The sequence below is a fragment of the Petromyzon marinus genome, chromosome 16 (genome assembly GCF_048934315.1).
Source record: "Petromyzon marinus isolate PM22_M1 ecotype Great Lakes invasive population chromosome 16, UKy_Petmar_22M1.pri1.0, whole genome shotgun sequence".
NCBI lineage: Eukaryota > Metazoa > Chordata > Hyperoartia > Petromyzontiformes > Petromyzontidae > Petromyzon > Petromyzon marinus.
Window position 1 is genome coordinate 526,599 of NC_133682.1, and position 16,136 is coordinate 542,734.

The window sequence follows — 16,136 nt, forward strand, 5'->3', positions numbered from 1 at the left end:
CGCTCCCCACACACAGGCACACCACGTGTTAAGGGCCCCCCCCCCCCACGAGCCCCACCGCTCCCCACACAAAGGCACACCACGTGTTCAGCCCCCCCCCCCCCGAGCCCCACCGCTCCCCACACAAAGGCACACCACGTGTCCAGGCCCCCCCCCCCCCCCCCCGAGCCCCGCGGAGATGAGGAGAGCGGCAGACAGAGCGAGGGCATCGTTCGAGTGGTTTATGTTCTGCTCTTTGTTTGTTTGATTTTTGTAAAATCACGAGACATTATCATAAACAACAACAACGGAAACTAAATAATGAGCGGGATGCGTCACTTAAATAAGGCGGAGCACAGTGACACAGGACACGGGGGGCAGGGGGGGCGCCTTTCCCAGCCTCGTGCGGGGTCACTACGAGAGTGGGAGGCACACCCTACAGCCCCCCCCCCCCTTCGTACACTCTTACCCCCATCGCCACCCTGGTGTCTACCTTCCCCCACCCATAGCCCTCATACTCACCTCCAGCCACCGTCTTCTCTCCACCCGTCCTCACCCCCTAATCCACCCCTAACTCCGCTCTTCTCCACCCTCTCGAAGCCGGAGAGACCCAGAGTCTCGCCCTGGCGCTGGCAACCGGGGTCCCAGTGGGGTTCTCCACTGTGGGTTCCCAAAGAAAGGGGGTCCCTATCCCCCCACCCATCCCACGCCACCTCACGGAGTCGGTTGCCCCCCGCCACACATCCCCTCCCACCCCCCCACGTGGTCCGTGTACCCAAGCCCAGGGCTCTCGTGGGGGAGATGAGGGGGTGCTTTGAGTACACGCGGCCGTGGGAGTACTATGGCAGTGTCTGTGCATCCACAGCTATGGGATGGGTACACGGGTACGCGTGGGTCCACGAGTACGCGTATACAGCACACGTCAGCTCGTGGCCGTGTGCACACGTGTACGTATTAAGTATACATGAAAACACGGGTATGTGCGGGTCTGTTGCGTTTGGGGTACACGTGTGTATTCCTAAGTCCACAGGTACGTGTGTGTGCGTATCAGTGGCCGTGTGTTTGGAGTACACGGGCCGTGTCTTTGGGGTACACGAGTACGCGTGACTCCGTGGCAGCGTTTTGAAGAGCACTTGTGTAGCTGCCCTCCCGTCTACTCGTCCGTGGGTCCGGGCCGCGCGCGACAGTGAGGAGTCGGGGCGAGTGGTGGGGACGATCAGAGGGACGACTCACGCGACGACTCACATCTCTGAATGGGCGATGCCATGGAGTGTGCCGAGGGACCGCGCGCGAGAGAAAGCGGGGAAGAGAGAGAGGCAACATTAGAAGAGAGGTTGTGAGAGGGAATCAGGGAGGTTGAGATGGAGAGAGAGGGATCGGAGGGGGGAGATAGGGATTGAGATGGGGAGAGAGAGAGGGAGGGCAGGGTAGAAATGGGAGATGAGGTGGGAGAGCGGGGGAGAACGGACAACAGCGTCTCCCATGAATTAAAATCTTTCCAATTATGTTTTCCAACCGCAAAAAGTTTTAATATCAGAGAGGATATGAGCGTGGGAGGGTGTGGGGGGGGGAGAGGGTAGAGCGGGAGGGAGAGGGACAGAGCAAGGAGGAGTGACCGAGAGCCGGGTTCGTGCTGCTGCCACCCCCGCCCAGTTACCGCTGTCGGTCCCCGTGGAGCCGAGACCTCGTGTCGCTGGACGCAGGGGGGGGGGGGGCAGTCAATGATTGAGGGTGATAGTGGGTGAGGGGGGCATGGCCGACGGCTCTACTCCCTCTCGGGTGGCTTCACGTGAAACAGTAGCAAATATAAAATCGGTGTGTACACGCATACACGTACACGTCTGTCAGACTTAAAATCATCTCTTAGAAACATTCCAGCGGCGGGATGAAGGGGGGGATACTGAGACGCTGAACCCGAGATGAGGACGGTCGTAAAAATGTCGCCGTTGTGCAGATTCTCGGGGGGGGAGTGGGACTGCGCGTGAGGGGCGGGGGCTTGGGGGTGTGGGGGTAGCGACTCCAGCCCTAGGTCCGTGACCCCCATGATCCACTTCCTATCGGTGGGCGTCTGGGTCCCGCCGCGATCCCAGGGCCAGTGTCCGGGGCCGCACAGCCCCGCCATGCTCCCGGCGTCTCCTGGCATCCTCGAGTCTCCAATCTCCAAGTCTTCCGGTTCCGCGTCTTCCAACCTTTGGGTCTCCCGCCGTCAAGGCTCCCACCTACATCTTTCGCATCTTGGAGTCTTCCAATCCCACGCGCTCCTCATCATCTCCCACCTTCGGATTTCTCTCCCCCGAGTCTCTCACACGCAGACGCTCCTCGTATCCCCCACTACCCCCCACCCAACCCCCGTTAGCCACATCCACGCAGGCGCCAGGAGAGGCCGTGCGTTGTGTGTGTGTCCATCATCATGCTGCTGCTGCTGCGGAATGGTTGCGTCTTGAATGTTCGCCCAGGGCGGCTCCTTTCGGTAGCGCACGGCTCGCGGGGAGGTACGGGAGGGTGGGGGTGGGGTGGGTGTGGGGAGTCTGGGGGAGTCTGGGGGAGGCCCGTGTGGGGTCAGGATGGGGGAGTCGCGGGGCTCTCCACTCGCCACTTCTTGTAGTAGAGTTTGGACTCTGCTGAGGACGCGAGGAGGCGGGTGGAGGGAGACAGTGGTGGAAACGCAACGAGTTAGTCGAGAAATCATATGGACGCGTACACATTCAGTACACAGAGACAAATATCCCCCGTGTAGCCTTCAACAGACTGTTTGGGTAAGTGCTGTTAGCAAGCAACGATGAAGGCCGACACGGTACACGAGGGGGTGATGTGGCCAGAACCTCGCCCGGCCGCCTTTATCTCCCCGGTGGCGATGTTTACACATGACACCGGGTATTCGTAAAGGCTGAGTCGACTTAAAGGACGCACAGGACCTTTTCAGATATGTGTCACTGATATTGGTCAGGAATCGACGACGTGTCAACAGGGTTCGGAACGTAGTGCGCTAACCAGTGCGCTAACCACTGCGCCACCGCTCCCCACAGCGTGTACGCACACGTCCACACTCACATACATACACACTCTGCATACGAATTCTTACACAAGAACATACACACTCATGCACACACTCACATACACTCGTGCACGAATTGATATACACGCGCGCACTCACAGACACACACACACAACTCACGTATATACACGCGTTAATCATGCGCACACACACAAACAAACACCCACGAAGCCACACCAAAGGTCCCTTCAGCACATGAGGTGATGGTTGTGGGGGGGTGTGACCAGCATCACGCCCAGCCGACTTTTTCTCTGCACAACTGATGTTTAATACACATTTCCCCAGGTACTCGTTTTACGGCTGAGTCGACCTAGGGGAGGCCCAGGGACGGTTAAAATGTTCGTCACTGTTACTGGTCCTGAGCGCTCGGGATTCGTAACACAGTGCGTTAACCACTACGCCACCGCTCCCCACAAACACACACACACATAAATCACGTATGTAAACACACGTAACCTGGATATACACACACACACATTAGCACGCGGTAGCGGCGGACCGGGGATCAGTCCCCACGTCGTGACGCGTAACGCGTGCTGTGGATGTGGGGCGCGGGGGAGGGAAGGGGAGGGTGGTAGCTCGGGGTGGGGGGGGGGGCGGTGGGTGGTAGCTCGGGGTGGGGGGGGGCGGTGGGGGCGGTCACCCTGCATTGTGTGCTCCGGGTCGGGGTGAGCGACTTCGTCCTCGTCCAGTGTCTCCTGGTAGGCGCCGATGTCTGCGCAGAGACCACCGCGTGTCAACCAAACGGGTCCACGATCCGAGGATAAACCCGAGGGGCAATCTTAACAGCTTCACGACTCAAAGGTCAACTACGTTGCTATCCGTGTGTCCACCCGTGTGTCCACCCAAGGGGTCTACTACCCGTGCTTCCAACCCTACCGAGACGTGTGAGCGCAAGCGCGAGAGGAGCTCATTCATACTCTTTGATTCTTTCGGTAAAGTCACGTCGGTAGAAAAAATAATAGATCACGACGTTTCGATCGCAGCGACCGTCATCAGGTGAGACAATCACAGCAGGGAACCGCCTCTTTCAAGCTTAAAATCTTAGTAGGTCATTCATTCATCGACACAGTCATTCATCGATAGCCATTCATCGATACGGTCATTCATCGATACAGCCATTCATCAATACAGTCATTCATTGATAGTCATTCATCGATAGCCATTTACCGATACGGTCATTCATCGATACAGCCATTCATCGATACAGTCATTCATCGACACAGTCATTCATCGATACAGTCATTCATCGATACAGCCATTCATAGTTCATTTCATAGTTCATTCATCGATACAGTCATTCATCGATACAGTCATTCATCGATACAGCCATTCATCGATACGGTCATTCATCGATAGAGTCATTCATCGATAGCCATTCATCGATACAGTCATTCATCGATACAGTTATTCATCGATACAGCCATCCAACGATACAGTCATTAGCCATTCATCGATACAGCCATTCAACGATATAGCCATTCATCGATACAGTCATTCATTGATACATTCATTTATCAATACAGTCATTCATCGATACAGTCATTCCTTGAATCGTTGATTCGTTCGTTTGTTCACACACGTGACCACGCCGTCTGTTCACTCCACTGAAATGCAACACTTCCTCTCCACGATAAGGGAGCCATCACAACAGGAAATGCGTGCATGGTTGGACACCAGTGGTGAGCTAACCTCTGTGTGTGTTGTTAACTCTGCCTGTGTGGTAGCCCGCCTCGCGGAAGCCGCAATGTCCCATGTCCAACACAGCTCAGACCGCCACCCACACCCCCCAGGATCCAAGTGTCAAGTCGAGTTTGTCCAACCAGGTGAGAACAAATATAAATCGGTACAAAAACAATTGTATCGCACGAGGAGTTGTGAACATTGCAGGCGCGACGGACCGCGAGACAGACCACGTAACATCACTCATTTGTATTGCTGCATCTTTGTCAGCTCTGTACCCGTGGCGCCGCACGGGGAGGGAGTGCAACGGGAAGGGCAGCTCAAGGGCAGCAGAAGGGAGGAAAGATGAGCGGGAGAGGGAAGGGAGGCCGGGACGGAAGTGGCCGAGACGGACACGGAGGAGGGCAACGTTCAGGAAGAGCAGCAGGGAGAAGAAAGAGGCGCGCCGGGCAGGGAGGAGTGCAGCAGGGAGAGAAGGAATGGCCGGGGCCAAGATGTCGGGGATGAGAGGGCGATGACGATGAGAGGATGAAGGGAAGAGAAGGAGGAGAGAGAGAAGGAAGGAGCGAGCAGATGTGAGCTGCACGGAGGAGCAGCGTCTACTTCCACAGGAGGCGGTGGGGAGAGTGGGGGGGATTGAGAGTGGGTATGGCCACACAGAAGTCACGTTCTTTACGGGAGGCTCAAGCTGATTTTGAGATACAGATGAGAGTTGATTTGAAACCCCAGCAGAAATCGGTACGCGCGTGTTTCGTGAATGTGTGCACGCGTTAGTGCGTATGCGTGTACGTGTGCGTCCGTGTGTACGTGTGTGTCCGTGTGTGTGTGTACACGTGTGTGTGTGAACGTGTGTGTGTGCACGTGTGTGTGTGCACGTGTGTGTGTGCACGTGTGTGTTTGTGTGCACGGCTCACCGTGGAGTGCCGCGTGCACGCTCTCCGTGGAGCTGGCGCGCTGCAGCGCGAGCTCGAGGCGCTCACGGCGCGCGCGCTCCGCCTCCAGGCCCTCGGCCAGGCGGCGGCGCGCGCGCCTCTCGCGACGCACGCGCTTCTGCAGCATCTCTACACGGGGCACGCAGTGGGAGGGGGGGGGGCAAGGAGAAGGGGGTGTTCACACTTTACAATCGTCCCGCGAACTGCAACTTCCCCGCTTACCCCCGTCCACCCCACTCCCCCACCCCCACCACTCAAAGATCCTCACATAAGGATTCAAGAATCTCTTTGCTGTACCGCTCGTTTCTGGCCGCTTTGCATTCGTGGTGTACCGTATGTGGTACGCGGCATGGTGTGTGTTGGCACATTGTACGCGGCATGCATGGTGTGCGATGTATCGCGTATGACCAAATCAACTTAAATGCGCCCCATCTCGCCAGAATATGGGGAGGTTGAGACTGGGCAGGTTGTCACGCGCCGTGTGCGGGTCACGCTGTGGGCAGCAGACGCCAGGGTAGCATCGGGATGTGTGGCCACATAACCCCCTCATCCAGCAGTGTACTGATTCGGAAAGGATGTAGAAGCACTTTAATTTTTATGATGGATGACGATGATGATGGTGCTGATGGCGCTGATGATACTGATGAGACTAATAAGGCTGATGATAGTGCTGATGATGATGGTGCCGATGATGATGGTGCCGATGGTGATGGTGTTGATGATGATGGTGCCGATGATGATGGTGCTGATGATGATGGTGCTGATGATGATGATGCTGATAATGATGGTGCCGATGATGATGGTGCCGATGATGATGGTGCCGATGATGATGGTGCCGATGATGATGGTGCTGATGATGATGGTGCTGATGATCATGGTGCTCCGCACCGCGTGCCGCCGTCTCGGCGTGGAGCTGCCTCTCCGCCCCCTCCCTGCGCTCGCGCTCCCTCAGCAGTTCCATGCGCGTCTCCTCCAGCTCGGCCAGGACCTGCCGCTCCTGGGCGCGGTTCGTCTCCATAGCGACCTTCAGCAGAGCCTGGGGGAAGGGGGGGATAAGAAAGGGGGGGGGGTCGGGGGATGACCCAGGTGTAGTTGGATGGCTCGGGTTGGAGGGTTATAACTTGACCCTCGTGGTGTCCATGGGCCAGGCGTCGACAGCACCAACTTGGAGCTGCAACTGCTCCGCGCGGCCCGGATTCTGACCCTCGCCCTGGGTGTTGGCTGTCGTCGTAGAGATGCTCTGACCCGGGTTACAAAGGTGGACTGCAGGTGTCAGGGTGTGAGTGGCGGTGAGTGAGAGTGCTTGAGTGGGAGTGAGTGGGAGTGAGTGAGTGGGAGTGTCTCACGATCCCCGCGTGAGACAGGAGCCGTCACCTGGATGTTGGAGAGCAGTTCCGACGTGGAGCAGCAGAGCGCGTGGGGGAGACCTGGGGAGGGCAGGAACTGAGTCCTTCCAGTACCATTCAGAGTCGACAGTGACCCTGCGCGCATCATCACCCCAACACCACCAGCGTCATCAGTCATGATTCATCCACTGCTGAATGAATCTCTGCCCAAGCCATTGGCATGGGCCCTGCGCATTGGAATAAAATCGACCAACATTGGCTACACACTGTATGGGCTCCTGATAATTCCTAGTCGGGATGAAACCGCTGAGCACAGTTGTCTCGTTGTGTTTGCTCTGCGTGCGTCAGTCGACTTCCTGGCTGCCCTGCAAACGAGATGTTCCCATCTCACGGGGTTTTCCACGTGAACTGCAGATGAGCACTAAAGCCATCAATGCTCATTCGAGTGGTTAATAAATTCACTCTTGCGAAATCGGACTCATCCTGGTCACTTCAGTGATTACCTATTAAAACAAACATAACTCATTCACTCACCCACTCACTCAACCACTCACTCACGCACTCACTCAACTACTCACTCACATACTCACTTGCTCATTCACCTACTCATTTACCCACTCCTCACCGTGTTAAACAAAATCCACTTGCAACCTTGACTTGAATATTACTTAGGTCTCTAACTCGAACCCTGTTTACGAGGAGTTCGGCGTGGAGCCAATGACCGCACGTGGTGGGGGGAGGTGGGGGGGAGGGGGCGAGGGGGGAGCGGTTTCCCAACCTCAGCCGCTGAGTGGCAGCTGCGGCCATTCCCGATAGCGTGCTTCCCGATTCGTGACTCGGGGCTTCCCTTATCTGATGCAGCTCCTGGTCCGAGGTTTGGGGGTGGAGGTGGGGGGAGGAGGCGTTTTGTGGCCCAATGGGAGGGACGGGTCCCTCCCAATGGGAGGGGGGGGGGGTACTACTTGCCAGGGACCCCTAATGTACCGGCCAGCGGGGGTCCAATCGGCCGGGATTGGGCAGCGTGAACTTGAAACTCGAATCGAGTACCGCGTGCGCTCTGGGAACCCGTGCAGGAATTCCCCAGATTTCGCTATCGTCATTCCTCACCCGTTGCACTCGCTGAGAGTTGAATGAAAAATAAATACGGAGGTACTTCTGCGCATCTCCTTCCCATTTGTGTTTCTCCTCGTAAAAACAATAAAAGTGTGTATGTGTGTGTATGTGTGTGTATGTGTGTGTGTTTTAATTCATCCCATCAGCCAACGCAGCACTTCTGGGAGTGGTGGGTTTATTTTTTTCCCCAACGGCATTCGTTAAACGCAGCAACACCCCAGCACCGGTTTTGAAATGCAGTGTCTCGTCAGCAGAGGCAGGCTTGGCTAAACAAAGCTGGTGAACTGCCAGAAGTGTAGAGGCAAAGGCCCTCTCTATTCGCCACGCGTGAACCCATATCTAACAGAGGGGGGCCTCGCCCATGAACATCTGGCAGTGTTCTCCAGACGAGCCGGGTGGGGCTATTCTAGCCAGCTCGACGATTTCGTGCATAGATGTCGGGCAAATGATAGACGTGGACATTCATTATGATAATGAAATAACTTTTTTTGCCTTGGGCAAAATATATCAAACAATTGGGACTGCAATCCATTCCTCTGTCAATCCACTGCTGGATGAGTCTTGAGACTATTATTTCAAGAGGATGTCTGCCATATTGTGATGTAATTAGCCAATTCCACTTTAATAAGTCTTGGGTATTATGAAGGCAATTTAACAGAGGCATAAACTAGATTCAAAGTTTTCGTGACCGCAGGAATTATTCTTTGGTTATTTCGGTAAAGTCACGTAGAAATTAAATTAAATAATCAACCAGGTGGGGGTGTTGACTGTTGTGTTGGCCGACTCTCTGTGTTGTAATGCATTATATTTCCAAGTTTACTAAGTTTGTGTTCTCATTCATTTGTACCTGATGATGGTTGCTTGTGTTGCAATCGAAACGTCGTATTGTATTATTAACAGAGGCATGTTTAATAGCGTAATACGTGGTGTGATATGTAGTACACGAACAACGTTTCGAGGCAATGAGCCTGGTTAAGCTCGAGAGAGTCCCCCAGTTGACGCCGATTCACTCCCATGGATACATTGCGAATGGCGTGCAATGCCCACTCGCTCTCTCCATTCGCCTTGTCCAAACTCGCACTCTTGCGTACTCTCTGCCTATGCATCCTGTCACGTGAAGGAAGACTCTCCTTCGGAGTCTGTGGGCCAGAGCGGAGCTTAGTACCACCGAGGGTAGAAAAACCCGAGCAGCACTGACGCATTCATACGGATCGTAGGAGTGGATTGTTCGAAATACCACTCAATCCCTCGGTTGTCACATCGCTCACCACGCTTGGCCACGTAAAAAAGACTTGAACCGCGAGAGTGATGGCACCTCTTCCATCTGGTCTGGGCTCATGGATCATTGCAAAATGAATTGGTCGACCATCGCAATGTAGCAAGGCCCTCGTGAAAGGGGGACGTGAGACTCAATTGTAGCGAGAGCAGAACGCCGTCTGCGGGCTTTTGCGTCAGATCACGTGGCTCCCACGATATTTTTGTGAATCGGGTGGGGGGCGTGGTTGATGGGTGCACATCCCCCCCTCCCCAGGGGCGGGGTGAAGGGGGTGGGGGGAAGTGAGACGTGCGCTCTGTCCTACGTCCCCGGGACGCTGGAGGACAAACACAGCCTTGTTTGTGTCTCGGTAATTACGGCTAATCCGCATCCAATTACGGGCCGCCTTATCTCACAGAGAGAGAGTCGCTGCTGCGCATCTCTCTCCCGCCTCTCTCTCTGTCGTTCCCTCTCCCCTGCCGCTGTCCGCACTCTTCCCTATCCTTCCCGTGCCCCCCACCGTGCCCCCCCCCCCCGGCGTGTTTATGCGGAGCGAACGTGCGCGCCACGCCCCGCGGGCTACAGCGACTCCGCTACTGCGACACCGCAACAACAACAACGACGCGAACACCAAGAGCACAATAGTGTTCAACAATCACACCGACAATAGCTCAACAAATATACAACAGCACCTACAACAACATGAATGCGTGACCGTGTTTGTGTGAGCGTGTGACACTGTGTGAGTGTAACACTGTGTGAGTGTGACACTGTGAGTGTGACACTGTGTGTGTGACTGTGTGAGTGTGACACTGTATGAGTGTGACACTGTGTCACACTTATGTGTGAGACAATGTGTGAGAGGGGAGCGGTAGTGTAGCGGTTAGTGCACTGCGCAATGAACCTGGCGACCCGGGTTCGATTTCCGCTCACGGCCAACACCAGTGACGATTATCTGAACCGGTTCTGGGCCTCCCCTAGGTTGACTCAGCCTTAAACGAGTACCCGGTGCGGTGTGTAAACATCGCCACTGGGGTGAAAAAGGCGATCGGCGTGGTGCTTGCCACCCACCTCCTCGTGTACCGTTCCGGCCTTCATAGGTGCTCGCTAACAGCACTTGCCCCTACAGTCTGTTAAGGCTATACGGGGAATCTTTGTCTTTATCTGAGTGTGACACTGTGTGACACTGTGACACGGTGAGTGCAACACTGTCAACCACATTATGTACGCCGATGATTTGGTAATTGCTGCTCATTCAGAGGAGGAGTTGGAAACGCTGCTGCTGAAACAGGAGCGTGCCACTAAGAGGTGGGGCCTTACCATCAGCCCCACCAAAACTAAGCGCCTGTCTGAGTATTTTGTACCATGGGACACTCCACCCCCACAACTCCCAATCGGTGATGGGGCAGTTGTGGAGAGAGTGGAGAGTTTCCCATACCTGGGCAGTGCGATCATGACCGGCTCCGGTTTAGCAGCAGAGGTCTCACTCCTAATCAGTCGAGCGGCAACGCTGTGTGGAAGCGACCTGGTCTGTCGCTCCCTACGAAGCTTCAGGTCTTCTCGGCCATAGTCATTCCCTCCCTTCTCTACGCTTGCGAAACGTGGGCCCTCCTAATAGAACATCTTCGCCGGTAAGAAACATTTAGGCTCGCCTGCCTACGATCCATCCTGGGTTTAACCAGGCTGGATTGTGTGAGGAGCTCACAAATCCTTGAAAGATCTGGGCAAAGTCCCATCGGTGAGCTCCTCTGGCAGGCAATGCTGCATTGGCTGGGTCATGAAGCCCGCATGCCCAGCCACCGCATGCATAAACAGCTTTTGTTCAGCCGGATCGAGGGGACTAAACGGACGCGGCACGGGCTAGAGAAGAGATGGAGTGATGTGGTACAGGAGGACGTGGAGCTGAGTCGACTTGCCGATGACTGGTACCAGGGGTGTCAAGATCCGCCTCAGTGGAGGAGGCTCGTGAAGGACGCTACTGGGCAGTTGGAGGCAGTCGCCCTCCAACAACAACGGAGGGCGGAGGAGCGATGCTCACAACAACGAGCGGAGCGCTGGGTAGCTAAAGCACAGCAGGTTGGCACAGTAGGGGGCACAGATGGTGCATCAGCCAGTCGTCTCAGTCAGTCGAACCGTGGCACCTGGGTCTGCCCCGTGACCTCCTGCCAGCGGGCGTTCGACACTTCACGTGGCCTCAGGGTGCACATGGCCTGGCACAAGCGTCGTGGTGACGTCACCGCCACTTATTGGCGAATGGCGGTTGTTGTAACACTGTGTGAGTGTGAGACTGTGTGAGTGTGATACTGTGAGTGTGACTGTGTGAGTGACACTGTGAGTGTGAGACTGTGAGTGTGACGCTGTGGGAGTGTGACTGTGAGTGTGACACTGTGTGTGTGACTGTGAGACTGTGAGTGTGACAAAACAACCCCCTACCTCCTTGCGGTGCCGGACGGGCAACTCTGTCGTGGACAGTGCTGTGGGGGGAGGGCTAATTCCGATTGGCTCCTCCCCTTATGGCGTTTGTGACTACCACAGGGGCTAAACGGGGGCTCTGGACGGGTGCGAGGGGCTAGTAACCCCTCCACCTTCAAAAATGTACCACTAAACTACGACTAAAATATGTAACTGATAAGCTTGTGCTGGAGGCCCCGGGGGGACAGGCGTCTATGACGTCTCCTGGACAAACCCCAATTGGCGGAGCCAGGAGATTGAATCTCTAAACTCGGGGCTCCTCCAGAAACAACGAAAAGCCACTTCGGGTGGCCACGTGGAATGTCCGAACGCTCACTGCGGAGGAGAGGCTGCCACTCCTCTGTCTGGAACTGGACCGGTACCGCCTGGATCTCTGTGAAATTCAGGAGGTCCGGTGGACCGTTTCTGGCTCCTGCCACCCGCATGCCCAGCCACCGCATGCCGAAACAGCTTTTGTTCGGCTGGATTGAGGGGGCTAAACGGGCGCGGCACGGGCTAGAGAAGAGATGGAGTGATGTGGTACAGGAGGACGTGGAGCTGAGTGGACTTGCCGATGATTGGTACCATCGGTGTCAAGATCGGCCTCTGTGGAGAAGGCTCGTAAAGGACGCTACTGGGCAGTTGGAGGCAGTCGCCCTCCAACAACAACGGAGGGCGGAGGAGCGACGCTCACAACAACGAGCGGAGCGCCGGGTGGCTAAAGCACAGCAGGTTGGCACAGTAGGGGGCACAGATGGTGCATCAGCCAGTCATCTCAGTCAGTCGACCCGTGGCACCTGGGTCTGCCCCGTGACCTCCTGCCAGCGGGCATTCGACACTTCACGTGGTGCACATGGCCTAGCACAAGCGTTGTGGTGACGTCACCACCAATTAGTGGCGAATGGCGGCTGTTGTTGTTGTGACACTGTGTGAGTGTAACACTGTGTGAGTGTAACACTGTGTGACTGTAAGACTGTGTGAGTGTGACTGTGAGTGTAACACTGTGTGACTGTAAGACTGTGTGAGTGTTACTGTGAGTGTAACACTGTGTGAGTGTAACACTGTGTGAGTGTGAGACTGTGAGTGTGATTGTGTGAGTGTGACACTGTGTGAGTGTGATACTGTGCGTGTGACTGTGTAAGTGTAACATTGTGTGAGTGTGAGACTGTGTGCGTGTGAGACTGTGATTGTGCCTGTGTGAGTGTGACACTGTGAGTGTGAGACTGTGAGTGTGACGCTGTGGGAGTGTGACTGTGAGTGTGACACTGTGTGTGTGACTGTGACACTGTGTGAGTGTGACTGTGTGAGTGTGACACCGTGTGGGTGTGACACTGTGTGAGTGTGACTGTGAGTGTAACACTGTGTGAGTGTAACACTGTGTGAGTGTGACTGTGAGTGTAACACTGTGTGAGTGTGACACTGTGTGTGTGACTGTGACACTGTGTGAGTGTGACTGTGAGTGTAACACTGTGTGAGTGTAACACTGTGTGAGTGTGACTGTGAGTGTAACACTGTGTGAGTGTGAGACTGAGTGTGACACTGTGAGTGTAACACTGTGTGACTGTGACACTGTGAGTGTGACACTGTGAGTGTAACACTGTGTGAGTGTGACTGTGAGTGTGACACTGTGTGAGTGTGACACTGTGTGAGTGTGACACTGTGAGTGTAACACTGTGTGAGTGTGACTGTGAGTGTAACACTGTGTGAGTGTAACACTGTGTGAGTGTGACACTGTGTGAGTGTGACCCTGTGTGAGTGTGAGACTGAGTGTGACACTGTGAGTGTAACACTGTGTGAGTGTGACTGTGAGTGTAACACTGTGTGAGTGTGACTGTGAGTGTAACACTGTGTGAGTGTAACACTGTGTGAGTGTGACACTGTGTGAGTGTGACCCTGTGTGAGTGTGAGACTGAGTGTGACACTGTGAGTGTAACACTGTGTGAGTGTGACTGTGAGTGTAACACTGTGTGAGTGTGAGACTGTGAGTCTGACTGTGTGAGTGTGACACTGTGTGAGTGTGACACTGTGTGAGTGTGAGACTGAGTGTAACACTGTGAGTGGAACACTGTGTGAGTGTGAGACTGTGAGTGTAACTGTGTGAGTGTGATACTGTGAGTGTGACTGTGTGAGTGTAACACTGTGTGAGTGTGAAACTGTGTGAGTGTGAGACTGTGATTGTGACTGTGTGAGTGTGACACTGTGAGTGTGAGACTGTGAGTGTGACGCTGTGGGAGTGTGACTGTGAGTGTGACACTGTGTGTGTGACTGTGACACTGTGTGAGTGTGACTGTGAGTGTAACACTGTGTGAGTGTAACACTGTGTGAGTGTGACTGTGAGTGTAACACTGTGAGTGGAACACTGTGTGAGTGTGAGACTGTGAGTGTGACTGTGTGAGTGTGAGACTGTGTGAGTGTAACACTGTGTGAGTGTGAGACTATGAGTGTGACTGTGTGAGCGTGAGACTGTGTGAGTGTGACACTGTGTGAGTGTGAGACTGTGAGTGTGACTGTGTGAGTGTGACACTGTGTGAGTGGAACACTGTGTGAGTGTGAGACTGTGAGTGTGACACTGTGTGAGTGTGACACTTTGTGAGTGTGACTGTGAGTGTAACACTGTGTGAGTGTAACACGGTGTGAGTTTGATACTGTGAGTGTGACTGTGTGAGTGTGACACTGTGTGAATGTGACACTGTGTGAGTATGAGACTGTGAGTGTAAAACTGTGAGTGGAACACTGTGTGAGTGTGAGTGTGAGACTGTGAGTGTGACTGTGTGAGTGTGAGACTGTGAGTGTGAGACTGTGAGTGTGCCACTATGAGTGTGAGACTGTGAGTGTGACACTGCGTCAGTGTGACACCGTGTGGGTGTGAGTGTTACTGGCACCCCCTTTTACCATTCGGTTGCCGTGCCGGCCTTCAAATGTGCTCGCTTACAGCACTTGCTCCTACAGTCTGTTGACGCTATACGGGGTATCTTTATCTTTGTGTGCGACTGACCCGCCTCCAGGAGCTGCTCCTCCCGTTCGGACCCCGCTCCGTGTCCTGGGGGGCCCTGGTCCCTCCTCTCGCTGGGAGCCCCGGGGGAGCGGGGCCCCAGGGAGAGGTCGAGCATGCCCTGCGCGTCCGACTCCCCATTGTGCTGGAGCGCGTCTAGGGGAGGGGTAAGGGGGAGCCACTGAGTGAGGGTGGGGGTTTGGGGGAGTTTTCAGAGCCGAACCAGTTCAGATATCGCTCGCCACTGATGTTGGCCGTGCCCTGGAATAGAACTCAGGTCGCCAAGTTCACAGCGCGATGTGCTATCCACTACGCAGCCCCTCCCTCCAAGACGTCCCTTGATATCCCTGTGAAACCCCCAAATCCTCGATATCCCTGTGTAATTCTCAGATCCCGCATATCCCTGTGACACCTCGTACCTTGCTGAACCCGATTGCCCCTTAAATAAAACGACAATCCCCGCTGCGCGTCGTCACCCCCCCTTCCCCCCCTCAGAGACGGGTTCACGTCCCCCGGATCCCCGCGGTCAACCGGGAGCAGCTCCCCCCCGCCCGCCCCTCCCCCGCCGCTCACCGTGCTCCGGCGAGGCGGGATCCCGTGACGGCGTTGACGAGAGGCTGCTGTCGCTGCGCGCGGACGAGCGCCGGCTCGCGGGGGGCACGGGCGAGGCGCGCGGGTGGCACGGGGCGCGTTCCTGCCGGGGGTCAATGGCAGACGCGCGTGTGCGTGACCTATACACTGAGGTCAGGTCAGGTCACAGCAGGGTAGCAGGGCAGCAGGGCAGCTCCACGGACCACAGTGTCACGGTGCAGATTCTCGTGTCGGCCCCTCGGATTTCATTTTGGTTCCCCGAACTTAATCCTGATGACGCTTGACGCAGCTGCGAATACTGCGCTCTTTGTTCATCGCAGGCCCAAACGCCGAGCGACCAGAAACCGCTCAAGGGTGAACACGAGTCTTGGACTGAGCAGGGTTAAGCGACTTCATAGCCGAGCAACACGAGGGGAGATACAGAGAGAGGGCGCGGTTCAGGCCACACGGGGCCACGTACCCTGATCACCGAGGTCTTGGGCGAGGTGCAGGGGTCAGGCGGGGAGCGCTGCTGCCCCCCCGAGGGGGCCCTGTGCCCCGCTGCGGGGTCCGAGTGAGCGGGCCCGTGCAGCGCGGGACCGAGTTGGCCCATAGAGGCGAGGCCCAGTGGGAGGAGGTGGTGCGGCATCATGACGAAGGGCAGCGAGCCCTTCACGTGCGCCAGCCCTGCACGCACGCACACCCACACAAAGACAAATATCCCCCGAATAAAATTAACGGAGTGTTGGGGCAAGTGCTG

The 16,136-nt window shown here is 55.6% G+C and overlaps 1 protein-coding gene across 2 annotated transcripts in view; it reads right to left on the bottom strand.

The window, feature by feature from the left end:
• Positions 1 to 207: 207 nt before the first annotated feature.
• LOC116943026 (dachshund homolog 1-like) overlaps positions 208 to 16,136 on the bottom strand; it is a 65,847-nt gene continuing 49,918 nt past the window's right edge. The window contains exons 5-12 of one of the 2 annotated variants that reach the window (XM_032955629.2): positions 15,858 to 16,063; positions 15,380 to 15,500; positions 14,810 to 14,962; positions 7,024 to 7,130; positions 6,538 to 6,685; positions 5,632 to 5,778; positions 3,678 to 3,749; positions 208 to 2,597 (exon numbers count right to left, since the gene is read on the bottom strand). In XM_032955629.2, the coding sequence (XP_032811520.2) occupies positions 2,539 to 2,597; positions 3,678 to 3,749; positions 5,632 to 5,778; positions 6,538 to 6,685; positions 7,024 to 7,130; positions 14,810 to 14,962; positions 15,380 to 15,500; positions 15,858 to 16,063 (1,013 nt within the window). In that variant the 3' untranslated portion in view covers positions 208 to 2,538. Of the gene's footprint in view, positions 2,601 to 3,677; positions 3,750 to 5,631; positions 5,779 to 6,537; positions 6,686 to 7,023; positions 7,131 to 14,809; positions 14,963 to 15,379; positions 15,501 to 15,857; positions 16,064 to 16,136 lie in introns of both variants that reach the window. The other variant, XM_032955628.2, reaches the window with a different exon arrangement.